Consider the following 23,370-nt stretch of genomic DNA (forward strand, 5'->3'; position numbering starts at 1 on the left):
GAGAGACAGTTGCACACTTCATGTTTGCTGTGTGATTTGGCAGAAGTTGGGGTGTTTGGGATGCTCTCCTGATCCCCATCCTCCGTCCTGCTTCGATCCGTGGCAATGTTTATGTGTGAGAGGGATGACAGCAGCTTTCTGTAAGCTGGACTGTGTGAGCGGTGCTTTCTAAGAGCTTTGTGCTTTAGTATAGGTGTTGTTGTGGAGAAGTTTACGGCTGGGTTTTTATTTGTGTCTTGTGTGTTAAGACTTTTTAAAAACACATGCTGTATCGACTCCGCTGCCCAGTAACAATTGACAGGAGACGTATTTTTCTAGTATGCACAGGAGACCAACTAACCAAGTGCAGACTTTTGCAGTGTTTGCCTGAATATATGACACTGGCACTCTTGCATGAATGACACTAAAGATAAGATAAAAACACCTGGCAGGTGTGGCACAGACTGAGCAATGCTTCATTCTTCACACTGAGTAAGTTACTTGCTGCATCAGACAGTGTGTGCTTTAGTAAAGCACTTAAATGTCTCTGAGATGCTTGAATGTCTTTAAAGCAGAAAGCTTCACCCATGAACATGAATTTCTTTTATTGTGAGTCTTAATACATCCTCTTTGATTGAGTTCTAAATTAGTTTATCAAAAGAAAATCTCTCACAGACACGCTGATGTTCACTCTTTTTTCCATTAAAGTACTCAGTGTCAATAATTAAAAGAGAAACAGACTAATTTGAAAAATCCTATGTACAAAGCGAGACACTTCATTTGCTCTCTTGATGATGGTTATCAAGTGTTTAGATGTTGCTGATGTATTGATCTCTACACGTTTTCCTTTTTCCCATGTTATAGCCGAGGGTGAAATCCAATTCAATACCAGGCTATTTTAACACCCTGTGGAGGTGAACAGCTTATGCAAACAGGCTCACTGAACCAGATGTATGCAGAGGTGTAGGTAGAAAAGCAATGTTTCAGTTCGTATTGATCATTCCTCCACAGTTGCAACTGCACAGTGGGGTGTATGTTTGTATATTTGTCTTCAGCGAGGTGACAGGAGTGAACAAACTGCAAATAAGCTTAAATTTCTGAATTATTTTAACAAGATCAAGGCCGCCTCAGAATATCTCGTCTTAGTCGCAGCCATCTGGGTTCACTTTGCCATTGTTACTTAATTTGTTTACTCCTTTATGTTCAGACAATTCATATTTAAATCGTTTATCTGTGCTTTTCCTCCACCTGAAAGCATGCTGTATCGGAGATGATTATCCCATTTCTCTCATCAAGACATTGTGATTACAGTTGTGGTTGACTCAATTATGTTCATTTCCATTTTGTCCTTAGCAGAATAGGTAAATTAAGATAACTGGACTGGCTGATTAGTCCCACCTCCCACTTTTAATTAGGATTAGTTCCCCCATCAGATATATTATTGATGCTGGTGATGGTGATAATGGCTCTGCTGACTTAAATTAGGCCTAGTGTGTGATTGTTTTATGAAAAAAATGCAACAGCAGTTAATGATTTAATGGAATATGAATTCATTCAAATGCATTATGGGGATGGGATCCTGGATTGGAAGTTAGGGGTAAGGGTTCATCTATTTAAATGTAAACCTAGGTTATTTTACTGTAAACGTTACTGTCAGTGACTCATTTTCTTGACTCACATAGATTGTCAGAATGTCAGAAAATGTCTCAGTTTTCGCTGCAGGAATCTACTCTGAGAATATCCACTTGTGATCGATTGAATTGGCCAGTTTGAAGCTAGACCATTCAACAAACTTTGTCCGCAGATGCTTATTTCATCACCTCTCTCAGTCTAGGTGATGTGGCTTGCCACCTCCTAAAACTTTTAAACTTTGTCTTTGCCTGGTAACTGTAAATGCTGAAGTGAGAGCTGCTAAAATGGCCAGGTCTCAATTGATTGCTGGGGTATAAAGGAAGGGGGGAAAAAAAACATTGAGTTTCTTCTTCAAAGCATGAACAATTTGTTGTTCTATAGGTTTGTTTATTGTTGGAAAAAAGTACTTTCTAACTTCCCTACCCTGTCTGCTGCATGCCCTTACAGAAGACATAAATCTTTAAAAAGAAAAAAATGTTTTTTTTAAAGGCAATCAAATTTCCTAAAACAGCTGGGAACTGTAGTTTTTAGTAAATATTACAAACAGGAGTAGTTTGTATTTGTTCAGAACTATTTTCAGCTGCACACATTTGGTGCACTAGTTTATGTTAGCTGGTGTATGTGGAATCAACGCTACAATATCTATATTCATCTTAATGGGGAACGTGAAACTGTTGCTCATTTATGTGTTTTACATAGTTTCTGGACAACAGTGGAGCTCAATGGTGCAAGGGAATAAGCTATATCAGGCTTTGGCTACATGGGAAATTAGTAGGATCTCTTCATTGGTGGTTTAAGCCTTTTCATAACATCTATTGACAATAAGGAAAACATAGAATATTGTAAGCTGCTAATGAAAGTCAGTACTTCATGCAGTGTTTGATTAACACTTTGCCTCTCTGGGCATTTTCACTACTCCTTGGGTGATCAGCTTGAATATAGGTAGAGAGGTAGAAATGTGTATACCAGTTGGCTTTTCAGCTGTCTTAATGAGCAGCAAACAGATGACTAAATAAAAATATTATGAATTCCACACGTGTTTTTTAGAAAGATAATATAAGATACAGTAATTAAATGTGATCCTTTCTGAATAAATACATAAATACTGGTAGTTGTAAATAATAGAATTTCAAGATGTCTTAGTTAAAGTTTTCTTTGGGATCCGGGGGTGAGATGCTCGTCAGCACCCATAGATTTGATCCACTTTCAGGTTGAATTTTTGTTGTGGGTGTGTGTGTCTGTGTGTGTGTGTCTAAAATGATGCATTAAACATCAAGAAGACTGCTGGCTTAAATATACTGATAAAAACAGGATATTTTCAAAACAAAGGCTCTAATATAGCCGATAAAATCCTGTTGCTTCAGTTTACATTAATGAAATGAAAATTATACTATGGCTGTTAAATTATCTATATGTATTTATTTATGTTTGAGATATGATCTAAATATAGCATGCATTCTCAAATCATTTAACTCCACAAGTGTAAATATGTTTTTGTTATGCTTTGTCCTTATTTGCTTGCTTTTTTCTATTTAAATAAATCCAATGTTCCATGTGTATTTCCAACCAATCATATGGGCCCACACACATTTTCAATTTATTATTCAAGCTCAAGGACGGAATTGTCATGGTGGCTTAGTACTGGCATTACCCTACAGTTAAAATGGCTGTCTGAGTTTCCATTAACCTACACAATAGAACCGCCCTGCTAATTTTCACAGCTCCACTTTAGCAATAATTGATATTCATGATGTGTGTTCCTGCAGCTGCCAGTTAAATTCAGTGTACACAGACTCAGGGCTGGTGGGTGGTTTAATCTGCTTTGGGATGTGTTTCATATTTAAGTCAACAAATCTGTCAAATCCAAGCCGAATGCAAACTATAATAGTGTTTTAAATGGGGTACATGAGATGTGATTCACTGTATACCATATTGACAAATAAAGAGGCCATTAATTGTTGTAGGATGGGTCGTTTCAGCCAGGCGTTTATAAGTGCATTCAGCTGTGGATAAAGCTTGGCTACCTGTGCTTTTTGGGAAATGGAATATCTCACATTATTGGTTCTTGTAGTGTTTTTTTCTTCTGTTATCAGTAAAAAATTGATACACCAGCGGTTTCATTATTAATTTAGATATGTGTTGTCTCTTTTTACAGCTCACAATAGGAGGATATAGCTTGGCAGCTTACAGGTAGGTCAACAATCATCAACTGACAGCAAAAGTGATAATAGAATTGAAGCTTAGATATTGTCACCCACCCAGAGGAAAAAAAAACAGTCTGTTTTATTGCCACTCAGTGTATGGAGAGCTGCCATGTGATGGGAGCGCTCCAGGTCACTTCCTGTTGTGTTTGAGGTGGCTGTGACTGGTATTTGTTGAGATTATTGCCTCTGCATGTTGTCAGCATCAGAGGCAGCCAGCAGCATGCAGCCCTTTAAACCCTGCTGTCTTTATACAGACTCTGTGCTTCTGCACTGAAATTACCTTGACAAAGATGTGAGGTTTTAGAGGTTTTGGTGTACTGCCTTTTAATTATAGACCTTTTCAGTGGTTAATTAGGGAGGAAACATGGTCTAACCCTTTATGCACTGCATTTGTCTGAGGATAGAAGGCTTTCTGTGCCTTTTATCACGTTTTGTTTCTGCCTGAGTTGGTTTTTGTATTCAAGCCATGAATTTAAACACACTGAACCACAACTTTTGCCAAGATACTTTTGCCAAGTCAATGAAGTGCGTTAAAACCCCCAAGCTTCTTTCATCTTTCTTCATCAAGTGGCAGTTCTTACTTGCAGTGCAGCTGAACTCCTGTGATCCCCTGAGAACATCTCATGTCTGGATTCGTTCAGAATACTGCTCTTTGTATTTCTCAGTTTGGTCATTTTGAGTTTTTACACTTTCAGCTAGAGGAATTAAAGATGGGGTTAGGGATTGTAGGTAATGCTATTGTAATCCAATACACTTTATCTAAAATTCTGCGAATATCTTCTCACGGCCCGCTAGCTTTCCACTCTGTTTGTGCGTTGATAAAAAATGGGAAGCAAACAAAAGGGTTCGGAACAAGTTACACAACGTTGAGCCTTTCCAGTCAGGATTTGTACGTCAGATAATGATAAATGACTTTCCCACAGACGTTCACTTTGCTTTCTTATTTGTCAAGATATGCTCTTGTGATGTTAGCTATAGTATCAGAGTTGTGTATAGCTGTCTGGAGCTGGTGTGCTGGCACTGGGGAACCATCTCGTCCTCTCTGCATGTTTGCTTGTAGCTTCCAACATAGCTGACATTATTTTTATTTAGCCTTTATCTAACCAGGTTAAAATCAGTTGAGATACCAGATCTTTTTTTCAGCGGTGACCTGGGTAAGAAGGAAGTCAATTACGTACATTAAAAATAGTATGGGATAAGAGTTGATATACACACATCAACCACAGGAGTTAAATTAACACAGAAACTAAATGACAAAATTCATTATGCATTGTAGCTACATTTTGTAATAGAAGTTAGTTTAGTTTAAAACTGGTTACTTACTGTGTCACTATTTGCACTATATCATGGTATTTGTCGTGGTAATGGAATGTATTGTAGCTATTGTCAGATCCTTTGTTAAACTTCGAAACAAAATATTTTATAATATACATTTTATTGACTGCAGAAGAAACATTTTGTTGCTAAAAAGTGAAAGAAAAGCTGAGATAGATTTGTTTGAAATGAGACTGTGGTGTTTGATTTGTATCTATTGATTGATCTGAGTTGATGTATTTTGTGTTTGTTTGTATTCAAGCAGTAAGGAAACACTAGGTATCATCATCAAGTCCATGTAAGCCACTTGTTAATGTGTATGACACATGGGTAAAGACATTGTCATATAAACTGTCAGTCGTGTACTGTACTGTATGCAGAGCTTTGACAACTTTTCAAGTTACACATTATTTCCAATGCTACAGTTGACTGCCTCTATCCTTGCGTTATCGACAGTCAGGGTTGTGCAAGCTACTTCAGTAAACAACAAAGCAATCTGTATTGGTTGCCTGTGTACTTCAGAATGAATAATTCATGACTGGGCCAACTGTCGGCTCGGGTTTCAAAGTGCAGAAACTGTATCCTGTGAAGAATGCCAAGGCTTGGTCTTTTTCATAAAACTGTCATGCTTAACAAGGTGGAGAATACCCTTCACTGAATGCAGGATCTGCCTTCAAAATCACTTCACCACTGACCACACAGAAAATCACACCTAAACCAGCCAGAACCTTTAAAAATCACTGTGTATTCTTAAAAGGACCACTGTGTAGGATTAATGGTGGCATCTAGTGGTGAAGGTGCATATTGCAAACAACTGAATACCACTCGCCTTCCAAGCATCTAGAGTCTAGAGTCAGTGTTTATTCTGGGCTACTGTAGAAACATGGTGGTTCAAAATGGTGGACTTCATAGAAGAGGACCCGTTTCCTCTGTAGATAAAATGGCCTCATTCTAAAGTAACCAAAACACAGCGGTTCTTATTTTCAGATGATAATACGCTAATGAAAACATATATATCAATATTATATTCCATTTCTGCCAATAGATCCTCCTAGCTGAATATTATAATTAGATCTTAGATAATTAGGGATTGCAGTTGAAACTTCTTTCAACACTGTACTATTTGAACAAATGCAGATACAGCTGTTTTGGACAATAAACCTTTGATCTATCAACAATATTTGTCTTCTCTTGTGTTTACTAATATCATATATTTCATATGGTGCACATCATTTAATCATACATTGTCTGAATTCTTTATAATCAAATTGAGTCCACAGTGCAGCCCAGATGCCTGAAACCTTTAACTAGTCACATTCTCTTTAAGGACAAACATAGAAGTGAGTTAACATGAGAAAAGAAATCTATTGTGCTGATGTGTTAAACTGTCAAAAAATCAATGTCAAAACCAATGTTGCAATTTGTCAAGATAGCGTTGAGGTAATATCTTTCAGCCCTGCCTTACAAACAGTCAATATTTGTTTGTTTTGAACAAACATAATGCCATTATCTTACAGAAAGAAATTAAAATATTATGCAGAAAATAGGCAGTCATGAAAGTACTTCAGTTTGCAATATGTTCTGCCTTACTGAAAACCCCTTTCAGAAATGAAAGATGAGGCCAAAAGGCTTGCAAACATTTATGTCAGGTGGGTTGGGAATTAAATATTGACTGATGTATACATTGGTGGTAGACTCTGCAGAGGAAGCAGCTATTTCACTTTGTGGTCTTCTCTTGAGAGGTCCAGTGCACAGGGTTATGGCTCTAATAATACAGTACATCAAACACTTCATTTTCACATTATAACACATTGTATTTGCTTACTGTTGTTTGTGTTCTTCCTCGTCCTCTGTGTCACTTTTGCCAATAGTTGGTTGGCTCTGACCCCGGCTGTGAGGGAGTCAAGTTTTCTGAACCTTGGGCCAAGATATGATGCAGTAAGCAGTGGTAGCAGAGGGCCTAGCAGCTCATAGTCTGAAATGATAGATGAGCCTGTCAAGAAGGGTGTGTTGCATGTTCTGGGCTGCATTTGTCAGTGCAAGGTGACCTTCATTGTCTGTATTTTCAGGTACTCTGGAATCTCAGTTATAACAGGCAACACACAGCTAAATGTGGCACCACTGTCTGATTGAAGAAGCACACAAGCCAATAGAAATTGCTTTAACAGAATGTAACCCAAATGTGATTTTTATTGTCACGTTGTCACTTTCTTCACTGTGCAGAAGACAATATTCTGTTGTGTGAATAATTCATGTTCACAAATGCCATTAAAACAGTTGATGCCAGTTCACTTTTTGCAAATGTCTCTCAGAAAGTCTTGTCACTCAATGATGTGTCCTCAACTCAAAATAAACACAACTCTCTGACACATTTTTTGGCAGCATTATTGTGAACATAGTGTGCTACTGGTTTAAAACTCAAAGAACTCAAAGTACGATTTGTCCTTTGCTGTTTGTAAACACACGATTCAAAGTTTGCTCCCCCTCCTCAGTGGTCAAGCAAGCTAGAGAGTGAATGATAAGAGGGGGTGGCATTAGCAAGAACAAAGCCGTGAATCAGAGAAATAAAATGTTATTTTCTGATTTTTTTCATGGTGGTTACATTCTGAAGCACAAATAAACTTGGCCACAACTCTGCACAACTCTGTGGAAAGGAGCCATGTTGCTGGATTTTGTGCGAATGCAGCCAACGCTCTTGTTCAGACGGACACACAGACATCCATGACACAGAAAGAGAGCATAATTGCTAACACATCCCGAATGCAGCAAAATAATAAGAAAATACATGGTCTCTGCAGATACATGCACTGCTACATACTTCTAGTGAGTCATAAGGGAGGATTGAAAGGGGTTATTTTTGTCCATACATTGTTTTCTAGGAAAATCCTACCCAGGATGCCTTTAAATCATCTTCCTCAAATTCTGTATTTAATTCTTCTTCCAGGCAATTTGTGGTGCTCTAATAGCTGCCACTAGAGTGATTGACTCTTCCTGGTCAGGTTATGCATAGTGGCATGTAAATGAAAGGTATCTATCTATCTTCTGCCTTCACCACAAGGTTGTATTCATTATTTTCAACATTTTATTTCTACATAGCAGCTGGTAGCCTTGGGCAATGGTTGGGATCAGTTTATTGAATCATTGTCTCTTGACAGAATTCATTTGTAAACCATTCACATACTTTAGCAACCACAATTTTGACCTGTGATGCCTCATAATGTGTCCGACAATGGCGTGAGCATTTCTTTGATCCAATAATGTTGATGTGTGAAGAGACCATTGTATTAGATATTCTGAATCTATAGCTTTTTTTTTTTACCGACACAATGTGAGCGCAATATAGTGCTTACAAAGTATCCAAAATAAATGTAAAGAAGTAAAATCTTGTTACACTTTCCTTGACAGAGCTTTTACCCTAATGTAGTGCAATCATTTGCTACTAAGTAGCTTGTTGACTCATTGACTCTTTTCAGTGCATACAATGAACAAGTCATTATATTTCCCATTCATGCTGTGGTGCTCTCTGTATTATAACTAATGTGGCTGTGTACTCAACTTATCTACAGCCAGCACTGAAGTAGCTGCAGGGTAAGCGCAGTCTGGTTGTTACAAATCTTGGTTGTGCTGTGACTCAGCAAAGGGTGATTAGAAATGTTCAGACAAGATGAAATATCTGTTTCATTTTTATCTCATCATTAATATTGATTTTATCTTATAATTCACATCTTCTTTTCACAGACTATCTCTCTCTCTCTCACACACACACACACACACACACACACACAATGTACCTGCTTGCTATAATTTAAACATCAATATTCAGTTTTTCTTCAGAATAATAAGCAATACTCTCTACAATCAGTTAGAAAAACGTTATCGTACACTACCATCAAAGAACAGCTGGACCTTTCTGTCTTTCGGCGAAAAGCAATTATGGATCCCTTATGGAAATCTTTGTTCAGCTGTAAGCTATCTTATTTTAACCAAAATGTGTCCATTGTGCCCATGACAATAATACTCCACTTGTCCCAGACAATGTTTAATAAAGCCTTGTGGTGGTGAATGGGATCACTGATAATTTACCAGTATTGCCTGGCAGCCCACAGGGCCCCTTCGTGACTCTGAGTTAAACTCATTTCAGGCTCCACTATGCACTGTTATGGCTTCTTTGAGGAATATTGCCACCAAAATTACTCGTTTTTTGTTTCATGGATGATCTTTTAGTGCCTTTCTGATTGGCCGGTTACAGAACCTTGAATCATCACAAGCCACACTTGAGCAAATACAAAGAAATTAAAAATAAGGGGGAAATTCTTATACTTATCCCTAACACTGAGAATAGTAATGATTTGAACACAGCTGTTCTCCTGCTTCTTGGAAGGATTAAAATCAGAAGATTTAATATTAGTTGGGAGGTAAGGTGGCCAAGAGCAGCAAATTCCCTGCACTGGACACTGAAGGAGTTATCCCTTCTGCTGAAGTGTTCTTGAACAAGACACTGGATCTGTTTAATTAGTCACCTACATACTCTACTTGACTTTCCCTGGTGATATGTAGCATCATGCTGTACATTACACAAGTGGCCAATTATGCAGTGCTAAGGCTTTAGTCCAAATGGAGAGTAGAGCATTTGGGTTAGGGTTAGTGAAACATGCTCCCTTTAAGAAAGCAAACAGGTGTACGTATTCTTGACCTGCTCTCTCTTACTCAATAAATCTCTATCTCAGAGTATTTATTGGATTTTCTGGAATAATGTGTTTCTAGAAAATGGCATCATGGATTCCCTGCTTAAGTGCCAAGGTAAATTTGATGAGGGCATTTTAAAATAACTAATGAGACAAGCCAGGGCAAGAGGAGTTCTCTGTGGGGAGCCTGAATCCATTAGTATTATTCAACCTTTGCTACATGTAAATAGGTTTATGCAAGTTCAGTGTGAATTTACAAAAAAAGAAAGTAGAGAATAACAGAAAGAGAAGATAATAACAACATAAAATATGTATTTCAAAGAAAACATGTTCAGACAACATTATGTTATACATAAATGGTTACAAATTAAGTAAAAGGTAGCAAATATACAATTCAGTGATACAAGAAAACAGTAGAAGTAGGTTTTCAGTCTCAATTTAAGAATCTCAGTGAAGTTTCTACAGCAGTGGAACTCGGCCAGAGGGTCTTATTCCGTATTAATCTTCGAAATAGTGAGATAGCCTGCATGTTGTGATCTGTGTGTACGCAGGAGAATGTAAGGTCTTAGGTGTTCTTCCACCTAAGGAGATTGTTATCCAGGAGGGATTTTGTAGGCGATAAGAAGCAGTTTGTTGTCTGGCCTAGCTGAGATAGGGAGTACAAGTCTAGATGAGATGAATGCATAAACTAGAATTTCTGCATCTGACTGTATAAGAAATAGTCACACTCTGATTCTTCCAAACTGATTTGGACATACAAATGATGTTGTCCTGCCAGTAGGGTGAGACACGCTTATATAATTGGATGGACTGCACTTATATAGCCTTTCCAGTCTTCCGACCATTAAAAGGTCTTTACACTGCATTCACCCATTCACACGCTTGTAAACACTAATGGCAGAGTCTGGCATGCAAGGCTTATCAAAAACAGAAACTAATCCATTCATACACATTCATACTCTATTTGCATAGCATAGGGAGCCATTTGGCGTTCAGTATCTTGCTCAAGGACACTTCAATATGCAGCGGGAGGAGCCAGGGATCAAAGTGCCAACCTTCTGATTAGTGGTCAGCCACAGCCGCCCATACATCTTGTTCTAGGAGGCACAGACAAAAAACATATTTTTTTTAATTTAGTTTGGAGGGCTTGTTGCTCTAGGAAGGACAGAGATATAACTCTAGGAGTCATTATCACAAAAATAGAAATTAAAAGGATGATGCCAAGTGGGAGCATGTACAATAAAAAAGCAGTGGTCCTAAGACAGAGCCTTGGGGTATCCCACAGTAAATGACTGAAGAAGAGTTTTTTGTATGGGAGGTTAGGGTTACCAAGCAAGTACGAATGAAACCATGTGAGCATTCATTTGTAGGATTTTAGTGTATTTGTATTGTATTTAGGGTTGTGCCATACCGACCATGTGTACCGTGTGTTCATAATTGTTATCTCTTTACATTCAATTGCCTATAGAGAAGTGTTCCAGACTCACAGAATTACTTCCTTGCACAGATGGTCAGATTGGTAAACTGCTTTTACAACCAGACTGTTCTTTCATTCAGGGACCCAGTCACAGAGGATACATTGAATTAAATTTAATCCGGCATTTCTCCTCCCCTCGTCTTTGCTGTGTCCTTGTGACGCCAGTCATCCATCATTCAAAAACACAGACATCCTGAATTGACTTTGGTTACAGTCTTAGAGGTGGAATAGAGCGGGAGTTTTCATTCCAGACTTGGATACTTTTTTATAAGAAATGGAAAATGAACCAGACCTCTGACATTCCTCTTCCTCTCTCTCCATACACTTGCAAGCATGTATGCATTAAAGGATTGCTAGCATCAGAGCTGCAGAGTTTGAGCGTATTACTGGACAGAAACTGGCTCTAGGTTGGCTGCTGTTAGAAATTTCTGAGCATTGAAGCCTGTTGTGACTGTTGAAATGTCATTGGATGGTTCTACCCTTTTATGTATCGAGTGAAATCACATTTGTGCACTAGAGTAGATTTCATGTTTAATATTTGTTCACCCAGTCTGCCAATTTGGATGTAGATTTGACATTTGAAGCTTTTTGATGTATTTAGAAACCTGGTAGATAAATAATATTTGATATCATCTTTATAGGTCCTGTGTTTCTAATACTCAGATGTCCAAAAAAATGTATGGGTATACACAGCCTGTTCATGATCTTGTCAAAGCAGTCCTGTGACTCATATTTGGTTTGCCGACCACTAGTTGATAAACTTTGTCCAAGAGAGTGTTTGTCACAGCAAGTCGTCTACTCATAGAAGCAAGCTTAGCAATTCCCAGCTGGAGTCTGGGAGCCCTCAAAGGGTCAGGGCCACAGCAGGGATAGGACGGTGCCAGCACCGTCAGATTTGGTGAAATGCCACAGTGGGAACAAAGGCAAGAGAAAGAGCTTTTTTGCCCTTTGATGTTGCAACTAAAGTCGAGGGCTATTGCCAAGAGCTGTGGAGCGAGCACAGAGATCACACTGCACACTCAGAGTCTGTACCATAAACCACATTCCCACACCTTTAGCAGATGTCACTCTGGCATATGTCACAGTTGTAATTTGTAGAAATACTTTTGTGTGGGAAAAAGCTATTTTTTATAGTTGTTATAGCTGCTTTTATAAAATTATTTATGTTTAAATTAACAATGGATTACATGACTATTTTTAGGTTTTCACTCATTGAGATGAAACCATGGATAATTATTACAGGACTCAGTTTCTCTTTGGTCCTGTGGAGCTTTATGGTGTCTTTCAGCTCATTGTTTTGGTTTTAGGGTATGGCCAACACCAAATGGCAGACAAAGCAACAAGCTGATGAACATAGTGAAGCATTTTGCAACTTAAAAGACAAATATTCTCCTTAGGAGTTTGTGGAGACTAAAAACATATGTCAGTGTTGTGGTTACAGCCTTTTTCCACAGCCATGAAGTGTACAGTAAAGAGTTATTATAAATAATGATTCAGCAAATACCTTTTTAAGATTGGCTTTTGCTGAGGTTAAAGTTGTTGTATTTTCTTCCATGTTTTATAGGCAGTTTCAGATTAGCCTATCACAAGAATGAGCTCTGATTGGTTCAAGGACGCATCATTTAAAACAACCCATGCCTGAATAGCCTCCGCTGAGCTCAAGTTCCTCTAATATGAATTAAACGAGCTGATATTGCCTCTGTGTGAGGGAATAGTTCAAACTGATTGAATAAATTCTCCTCTAACTAAATTGCCATTATTTGCAAAACAAAATGGAGCAATTATCTACTGTCTAGCTCCAATATATTTAAAAAACTAAATAAAATGATCTCATCATATTATACATACATATATATAATTTTTAATGGTATTAACATAAAAACTGCATGTTTTGTGCATCATTTTAGATATTGTTCTGTAATTCATCACAACACATATTGCATCTAGGAAATTATGTATCTAAGTATATAAGTAAGGTTCAGTGGATTTGAACAGTGCTGCTGCATGCAATATAAGTTTACAATTATAGATGTTAATGTTAGCAGAATAAAGTGAATCCTTTATCATAACCTTCTACTGCTGCTGTCCATGGTGCTGAAAGCTTGCAGCTTGCAGCTTGCAGCTTTCAGCACTTCAGAGTTGAAATGCACAATGCAGTTCTTTGTCTTATGAGTCCTGTGTTGCTGGGAGACAGCACTGTCCGTGCTTACAGTAGCTCCGTATGAGATGGCTTCATGTCAACCAGACTTGTAACAGTCTCAACATCTTCAAATGGAGATGTTGCTGAATTTTAAATGGCTTGTAATTTGTTTGATTTGATTCACAGTGAATTCCATATCTCCTGAGCACAGCACAGACAAACAACAAAACAAATAACATCCTGTTGTTTCCCAAGTGCTGCTGCATTTCTATTTTACTATTAACTTCTATTAGGATAAAACAAACAAAGCCCCCAAACTATATATATATATATATATATATATATATATATATATATATATATATATATATATATATATATATATATATATATTAAGTAAAAAGTAAATAAGGATATGCTCAGATTCAGACAAGTATTTCATAAAACAGCATTCACATGGCAATATGTTAAATGAGTGAAAACCAATGACTCCAATAGAAGAGATGAGGGGCAACATCCACAGTCCACATTCTGTCTAAAACCAGTCTGAGGTTAGTCATATAAAGAAGGTCCCCACATCTTACATTATAGTCACACAAGAAAAGCATCACTTTGTTGCCATGGAAGAATGATAAACCCAAGATTCTTAATTAAATTATTACGGTAATCATCTCATCTAGACAAAAATATCTTAAAAAAGACAATGTAATCAAATAGCTTCCCTTTGTCCTTTTTGTCTGACCAGTAGTCAAAACACCCAAAGATATGGAGTTTATAATCACTTAAGACAAAGAACAGCACATTGCAGAGGCTGGGTCTAGCCTCTCAGTATTAACATATCATTGAAAAAATCTGACTTCATCATTTAATCCTTTTTGAAAGAGTGGGCATATTGTATTTACATACAGGTTCCTCTATATTAAAGCCATAAAATGCTTTTTCTATACTTAATTTACTTTATATTAAGAGTGCGGTATTAAGGAAACCTGGAGATAATATGGTCATGCCATTTGACATTCTGTCTTACTCTCTTAGGTACTTAAATGTCATAATATTGTAAAGTGACAGGTAATTTGCATAGTACCAGTCCCCAATTAAGTCTTACATCCACAGATGCCAAGAGGAGCAGAAACAAACAAAGCCTCTTATCCGATGGACAGCTTTGCATTAACAACTTCCTTTTTATATTCACAGCCACATCTTACTGAACTGTAAGAACACGTTTCTCAACGTGTAAGAACTTTTAATCTGATGGCAGATACTTAGAGAGAAGGCTCCAAACAGCCAGTACAGGTCAGATTGAGGTTGTTGACAGGCCCTGAGGTCTAAATGAATGATTATTTTGATGAGGCTGCATGATTAGAAATCTCTCCCTGTCTCTACTTGGTCCCTGTCTTGTCTTCTCATGTGGATAAATCAAAGACAGCCCCTAACTGATTCTCTGCTGCTTCTCTGTCTGCAAAGTCATTAATCCAAGGATGTGGCCCTAAGGGGTTCTCTCCTCCTGCTTGACTCAGTAGTTGTTACATGAAAAATAAGCTAGGTTTCTCTCTTCCTCGCCTCTCCCCTTCTCTCGACATCTCTTTTATTTGTTCTAATGGGCTTCTGCTCCTGGTTTTCGCCCCAGAGGCTGAGTTACGTTTCCTGCTGAGGCTTTTCTGTGGGATTGTGTGTGTAGCGGCGCTGTAAATTGTTATGCTGTGCCCCCACTCTACATTGCTCTTGGGGCACATTTACAGATTCTCCCACTCTGCTGGTGTGATTTGTGTCTTTATATTTCTTCGTTGTCTCCTCTCCAACATGCTACTTATGACTGTAAAGGGGGTGTATGAAGACAGATAAAATAGAAGCAAAGGCAACTGGGTCCTGTCATGCCTAATCATCCTATATATATCCACACCCTGTCGCCCATCTCAGACACACACTGTCTTTCTTTTCTTCTCTGTCTTCTCTCTATCGCCCTAATTTTTGTTCCTGCGACGCCCCCACCTCCCTTCTCCGCTGTTATCATGGCCCGGAGAGGAGTTGTGAAATTCATGACATTCAGATCTAGAGGGGCTGGGTGATGGAGGACAATAATAGTCTCCCGAGTTCCTGCTGGAATCCGTCTGTCTTTGATGAGCGAGTTATACAATGTCAGCACCCCCGATAATCTCGCTCTTGCAATTTGTGGCAGAGGGAGAGAATCTCATTTGTTGCATTTGGTTAAGGAACAGTGACTGCCTCTGCTGAGGCTGTTTCTGCTCTATAACCTTATAACTGTACTGACCAGCAACGTGTGCACAACCCGAAATGGAATAATGGGCAGTGTCGTAAAGATAAAAGGAGATACAATCTTAATGCTTTGTTCGTGGCATAGTGTGTCTCTCTCTTACTCTTGCTCTCTTTTTTCTCTGCTGTGAAACTCATCATAGGCGGTATGCTCTGTTGCTTGGAAGGCAATGGAGTCTATCTACTTAAAATTCTAAGTTGTCTGTGTCAAACAGATCTCTCAAACAGCCCCTGAGACACTCAGCAGCTTGAGAGGATGAAAAGTAGTTCCTCTGGCTAACAGTGAGGGGTAGTGTTGCTCCAAGACAACTTCATTATTCTTTTGCTTTCCTTTTCATTTGGCTTCCTCTTTACTGTTTGCCATTTTTACATAAAGCCCTGAATACATTGAGCATTTTGATAATCTAGCTTCTTAGGAAGTGGTGAATTCTTTGCGGTATTTCTGCATTCGAAAATTGGAGAATGCTCTTAATGGCCTTCAGAATACAGTTAATGAGTCACTACTTTAATATTTTATTTCCCCCTGATGATTTTGTGATGCCGGTATGAACTTTTAGCTTAGCACTTCAAACACTGCACTTTGATAATGCTGTTTTAAGAAAAGCAAAAGTGCATTTTATTCAGCAGAAAGTAAAAAAAAAAGGACATGAAAACATGATTGTGGGCATTTCAGGCCACTGAGGCAGAGCCTGTTGTCCTTGCGATCTTGTCAGGGTTGTAGTTGTGCACACAGCTGGTAAATATTTTATTTGTCTGTGTCCCGCTTTGCTGTTCCCACAGGGAAGGTACTGTACTGTAACTATGTAATAGCTCCTTAGCCCTTAAGACCCACATAAGAAGAGCAGTTGCTGCATTAGAAGGTTTACTGACTACATTCACTATATTCAAGAGAGTGCTGATGTTTGGACAGCTGTTGTATTTATTTGAATGTATTTGTGCTCCACTCTCTATCTACTGTATATTCAGGTAGTGGATCTAGGCAGAAATCTGTTTGTGCAGAGATGTCAGCTACAATATGAACCACAAGACTATAAGCAGTGACGGACTGGTCATCTGACAAGGTGGGCAAATGCCAGAATTGCTTCCCAGCCTACGGGTAGTCTTGGCCACTCAAAAATAAAAAAATGTCTAATGTACTACTTTCATTTGAATTAACTTATTTTGGCTCAAAATACTTTCAGCCCTTTTTATGTGATTCAACATCTTTTCCCATGATTCACTTTTGTGCTAACATTAGTGAAAGACTAACATTTAAACAGCATAGCAAGTGTATTATTGTCAGTGGACAGAGCCAAGACAATTTGCCTATGGATAAGTTATGTTAACATACGGATTCAGATGATTTGATTGACAGGGTTAGGGTAAGAGTTGCAGGGGAAAGCAAATTCCATTCATGTTTACTAACTAGGCTACATGGAAGTAAACCAGAATCATTGTGGCTGTCTAATATAGTGCAGCTATAAGCTACTGCTCGTATTGTAGCTGTAAAGCTGGGATGGGATGCTGAAGTTGAGGAATTAAAAAAGCCCAGTGATGTAACAAATACATTTGAGCATATGGATTATAATGTGTGCAGCTGAATGTTGTTTTGGTGTGTTGTAGCAACCCTCGCTGGCATTTTGTTTGTTGTAAGTCAGCTCTTTTATAATCTTTTTAGAATCTGAAACCTGTGCATGTGTCCTATGGACCTCCTCATGCACTAGGCTATATTTTCCTTGAGTGCCATTACTCCTCTTATTCTCAGGGCAAGGGTGGACAATACAAGTTTCGGATACCGTTGCCTTGCCAGCCCTAAATCTGAAACTGATGTTATCTGTCTTGTGATAGAACAAATTCTATTCTATTTTAATTCTGTTCAATTATTATTTAACTCTCCATATTCGTCCATCCTGCTCACAGCGTATTTATCATGTTTTTCTTGATGTAGTGTCTCAGTAACTAGTATCTGGAGGTGATTTGTTTGTATAGCATTAATCTCCCGCTGTGACAGCAGTGTTTCAGAGTGGACTGAACCCCATCTCACAGAGGGCAGCCTCCCATTACTGTCCTCTCCTCCCATTGCCAGTCAAGTCCTCAAAGTCAAGGCTGACCTGCTTTAGAAGAGCACTCCAGTCTGCCACGTCTCCTGAATGAAACCTGCGGACATAGACTAATTACACACAAACTGCTCGTTCCCTTTCACCTGCCTCACACAAATCACTCTGGGTAAATACCTTTTTTTTTCTCCCGCATCCTCACCAAGGACATCTTTTGAGGGACACAAGAGAAAAGCTACAGTGAAAAGAGCTCTTGAAACTACATTACTGTAGCAACAATAACAAGTTTGTCAGCAGAAGTCTGGCTCTGGAGAATCATTCTGTGTGAGACATTTCAGTGTCACTATCAGCTGAGGAACCGGGGCAGGCTGACTGGAAAGGAGGAGCTGCCATTTGTGGCCACTTTTCTCTAAATGAAAAAATGCATCTTGCTGAAGGAGGATGCATACTTTTGCCTTTAAACTACTGCTAAAGTACACTAACATACTTTTCCAGTAAAATACACCCACATAAAAAGCTGTCAGATAAAATGACCGTCATATATAAAAGACTTATACAAGGACGTAAATAATAAGAGAATCTTTCAACCATGGTAATGTAAATAATAGGCTGAAGCACCTCAGCTGAGAAAGAGATTCTCAATAGCTGGTTGCTCAAATGTCAGGCTCAAATGTATTTGACGTTCCTGAGGTCATGACCCAGATAGATCAGGTAATTCAACATTCTTAAAATACAATTTGTGGTCCCAAACCAGCTGTTTAGGTCCATTTTCAAAATACATGATTGATTGTTGTTATTTGAGATACATAATAGTCAAACGGCAAGCATCAATGCAGGACAATCACTATCAATATCAATATCAATCAATAAAGGAGCTGAAGGACCTTGGTGGGGACACTGTGGATGACACATTCCTGTGTCCTCTCCTCTAATCTTTCTGATTTGATTTATAGCACATGTCTGGCCAGAGTCCAGTCAGTCCTAATAGAATCACAAAAGGTCAGCTGAGGAGTCATCAGCGCACCCCGACATTAGAACCGATGCGTAGGCGGGACAAGAGGACAATCAATGCACTTGAACATCACAGCAGAAAACTAAATAATTTACTCAGATAAACACTATGTAAGACAGACAAGGGAGAAGGCAGCCAGAGGCAGAGGGAGGATATGAAAGGAGAAAAGAGCATAGGGGAGGATGAAGAGAGAAAGGTGAAATGGAGAGGAAAGAAAATAAGAAGAGACAAGGAGGAAGAGATCCTTTCTTGTTTGACTATAAGCAGACATGTGCTCTGCTAGCAGATTGACAAGATATCACTTTCCATACACCCTGATGTAGGTGTCACTTAGACAAGTCTATCTATTTGATTTACAGAGGAGGTTCAAGAAAGGTGATCACAGCAGAATCTTTGAATGTCGGTTATGGAGAGAATTGCCAGGTTGAAATAGGTCAGGTAACATGAGAGATCTGCGTACATCAGATAATTTGGCTCGACCTCTTTTCAGTCCAAATCCACTTCCGTGGGACTTTATATAAGATGTTAACCAGGTAATTTTATAGCAAACTAAGATATTATTGCACAAAATTACTTACGCCAACAACTGGCGCATTAAAATCAGAAGGGGTTGTGCCAAATTAATGTCTGATGTAAGCTGGCATGGCACCTTGGTATTGCAATTCCAGTGCAACACAAACTTTCTGCCAGATCACTGAACCCTCCCAAAGGGTAGAGGAAGTATAATATATCAGTCCTGAACATGGGCAGCATTCCACTTCATTTCTACAAAGGTTTAAAAACATTGCTCGTGATTAAGCTGTCACATTATGACTTATAAGTTAATACGTTTAGTGACTGCTGCCTCTATCATGGCAGTGTCTCTACATGAACTAGATGTTTGACTTTTTAATCTTAAGTCATTTTCAAAATGCATACACTGTGGTGTTTTGTGTTAAAAGAAAAGTCAAATACTGTAGAGTTGCAACTGTTAGTAGATGAATTAATTAGTCAAGTTTCTCAAATGTGGGAATATGATATTTTTCTTTATGATTTATGGTAGCAAACTAAATATCCTTGGGTTCTAGACTGTTGGTCAAATAAATCTAGCTATTGAATGCATCACCTTGGGCTGTGGGGAATTATAACATGCATTTCTCTCTATTTTCTGACATTTAAAAGACTGGTGTTTAGGATTTAGTCGCATCCAGTATTTAGATTGCAGATTGAAACCAGGGTGAAGGAGAAACTACGGTGGCTGTGAAACTCACGAAGAGTGCGAAGGGCCTTATCTAGAGCCATTGTTTGGTTTGTCCGTTCTGGGCTACTGTAGAAACAGTTCAACATCGCGGACTCGGTAGAAGAGGACCCCCTCCATCTGTAGATAAAAACGTCTCATTCTAAGGTAACGACAACGCAAATATTCTTATTTATGTTAGGTGATTATACACTAATGAAAACATCTACTGGCAGAAATGGAATAAAATATTCATATACCTATATTCAATTTCTGCCAATAGATCCTCCTAAATTTTACACACTGGACCTTTTAATAACCTTTCATAGCAAAAAAGTAATCCTGTGTCTCCCTAACCGTCAAGCGTATTCAAGCTTTTGACTTTCACATCGTGAGAATCACTTGTCAGAGTTGAGCGACAGGTGGAGATTGTCTTCATAGGACACAGGTAGGAAATTAAGTATTCTGTATTTTGTGCCCTCTTCCTGCTGTGAATGAGAAAGACTTATTCAGATAACGCCTGAGAAATAGTCCTGTTTGTTTCCAGGACAACAGGACAGCCGGACGCACCTTTCTCTTAATCTGGCAGAGATAGGAGCTACTTAGTCAGAGAGCACAGAGGAGACACAAGGAGGGAGGGCCGAGATGTGTACACACATAAAATACTCTCAGACAGAACACACACACACACACACACACACACACACACACACACACACACACACACACACACACACACACACATACACACTCGATGAGGGCTTAGCCAAGGAGGGAGGAGAGAAGAGAAAGAGTGAGAGAAGAAGAGAGGTGCATAGAGACAAAAACAGCGATAGAAAAAGGAAGAAGGTATGATTGTTATTCTTTAGCCTCTTGTTGTAAACTGCTCTGATATCCTGCGTTCACCCGGGAAGCCTCATCAGTCGTTCAGCAGGATGTCTCAGAGGAAGAGGAGTTTCACATTTGGAGCTTATGGAGGGTAAGATAATTGAGGATTCATCTTTGCACAGTGATTTTTAGAGTTTTCCAGCTTTGTTGCATGTGGCAGTGTTAGGGGAACCTGTTGCATCGTGTTACTAACCCACCTGACTGTGTCACGGAGGAGTAGTGAGAGGAATGCGTGAGACTACTCAGGGAGTTTCATTGCACCTGCTCAACAACTGCAGAAGTAGATGACTCGCAAGATTATTGACTGTCAACACTGTGCACTCCTGATTTACACTTTTGACTATTAATCTTTTATTTTTTTTTCATTTTACCTTTATTTAACCAGATAAGTCAATTGAGAACCAGTTCTCATTTACAACGACGACTGAATAGCTGCAGAAATGCTAAAATAATGAGATTATTGTAATAATGTGTGAAGCCACAAAGGGAGATGTTAAAGAGATTGCTTCAGTGCAAGTGGTTGGCTCATCAGAATTATGGTTGTTTGTCTTGGTCATGGTGACCTGTTCCCGCATGCTTTTTCTTTTCAGAAGTTGCTGGCCAGACAGTTCAGCAAAATAACCTAAATTTATCGTGAGTACTGTAAAAGTACTGCTAGTTTGAGGAAATGACTCAGTCCTTTAGTGGTAAAGTTACCCAAAAATTATCCAGACATGAGGGGACTTTTTCATTACCTCTGTTGTGCTATATCTTTCTCAATATCTTTCTGGGAAAAACAAACACATTAAAAACAAAGCGCTAGTCATCGACAAAAGTGGTGTCATTTTCAGAAAGACAATTAAATGTTGGTAATAAGAACCGATTGAATTAAAGGCTTATTTAGGTTGTGCATTTCACCGTGAGCTGTATCTTCTTTTTGGTAGCAGTGAGTAAGTTAAATATCTCATTAGCATGATTAAAAGCATGTGTGAAAGATGAAAGATATGCCTTTTTTATGGTCCCAGTCTTGTCAAAACCATCACTCACATACATTTGATGACTTTGCAGCAGTCAGAATGGGAATCTTTGAGAAATCTAAACGCTTTGGTTTATGAGCAGTGAGCTGCTCAGCCATGCAGGGTATTAGAATTCACGAGGCAATGAAATTAGTTTTACTATTGTGTTTTGCTGCTTGGGGGCTCTGCCAAGTCTGCCATGAAAACACTCATGAGGCTCAGTTTGACATTTCTGTGGTAGGAGTCAGGTTGAAAGCTTGCCTGAGTGTACAAGAGGATACCGCCAACCAATAGTAAGTAAGTAAGTGCTATGTAGGCCACGGAAAGCAATATTTTTGGAACAGCAACAACTACTCTGTTACCAAACTGTGCAATGAGATTCTAGGAATAGTACTCCAAAAAAAGTAGTCCCTCTTTGAAAAATATGCACCCCCACTGTTCTCAACTGCACTGCAAAGGTACATTTTATTTTTAGTTTTTGTATGAAACTACTAGAAAGTTGTATTTTGTTAACCGTTCATGGTGTCAGGCAGTTGTCAAATCTTTGTTGTAACATCAAAACAAAATTAGTAATCCATTGATATTTTGATTATATTTGTGACTGACTGGTTGAACCACTTGAAGCCTTCTCACAGAGAAAGACAGTCTCTCCACCATGGAGGGCAGAGGGTTTTTTCCTCACTTAAGAGCTCAGTCTGTAGTAGGCAACTGAACACTAATGAAGTGGTAATATTGACTCAACTATCAAGCGTCAGGCACTTCAGGTCCGTCACATGTGACCCTGGTCATAAAAAAACCCAGTTGACTACAAATCACTGATATATTTGTGAGCTTGGAATTGAGGTGCAACAAGGGCTGTGTTAACTGCAATCACTTTTTAAAATCCCATAAATATGCTGTTTCTTTAGGTGCATGGATTGTCTCATTAGTTTGTTTTTAGACCAATACATTTCAAAGTTGAAACGTGCAGGGAATTTTTATTGCCCACAATGATATTCAGGGATGGATTATGGCTGCATAATATATACATGTTGTTTTAGATTAGAATTTCTGAGTCTAAAGTTATTTAAATAGGTGACCTGAGAACATTATTTAACTAAGCTTGTAAATTCCCACTCCACTCTTCTTGTTCCTACAGTTGGACGTTTGAGCTTCACTGTACAGAATGATGTAGGTGCAGAGTTTAACACTAGAAGGATGTTTTCATCAGCTTAAAGTGGAAATCTATGGCCCTAATGTTGCCTTACATAAAATGATTCCAATGAGTTTAATCGAGTGAGGTAGTGAGGGGAGAAAAGTTTCGATCAGTACTTTTCATACAAACCACACAAATTATGGGAAAGATCTACATGGGTGTGTAGAACAATAAATGTTAAAGGTGGCATGGGAATGTATTGAATCACTAATTATTTACGTTGGTTTTCAATGGAGAGCAGTAAAAAGAGTGGATGGTATTTTACAAGTGTAGCATGGCTGAGAACAGCCTGTCCTTGTTCACACAGGCCCCAAATTGTCCCCAAA

The 23,370-nt window shown here is 38.6% G+C and overlaps 1 protein-coding gene across 3 annotated transcripts in view; it reads left to right on the forward strand.

Moving 5' to 3' along the window:
• Positions 1 to 23,370, forward strand: part of rap1gapb (RAP1 GTPase activating protein b) — a 95,396-nt gene that overhangs the window by 17,865 nt on the left and 54,161 nt on the right. The window contains exon 2 of one of the 3 annotated variants that reach the window (XM_051413663.1): positions 3,767 to 3,801. Coding sequence is in view for 2 of the 3 variants with exons in the window: in XM_051413652.1 (XP_051269612.1) it covers positions 20,902 to 20,945 (44 nt within the window). In the remaining variant the exon portion in view is untranslated. Of the gene's footprint in view, positions 1 to 3,766; positions 3,802 to 20,707; positions 20,946 to 23,370 lie in introns of those variants that run through there. The other 2 variants (XM_051413652.1, XM_051413655.1) reach the window with 2 other exon arrangements.

Source organism: Dicentrarchus labrax, unplaced genomic scaffold, assembly GCF_905237075.1.
Source record: "Dicentrarchus labrax unplaced genomic scaffold, dlabrax2021, whole genome shotgun sequence".
Lineage (NCBI taxonomy): Eukaryota > Metazoa > Chordata > Actinopteri > Moronidae > Dicentrarchus > Dicentrarchus labrax.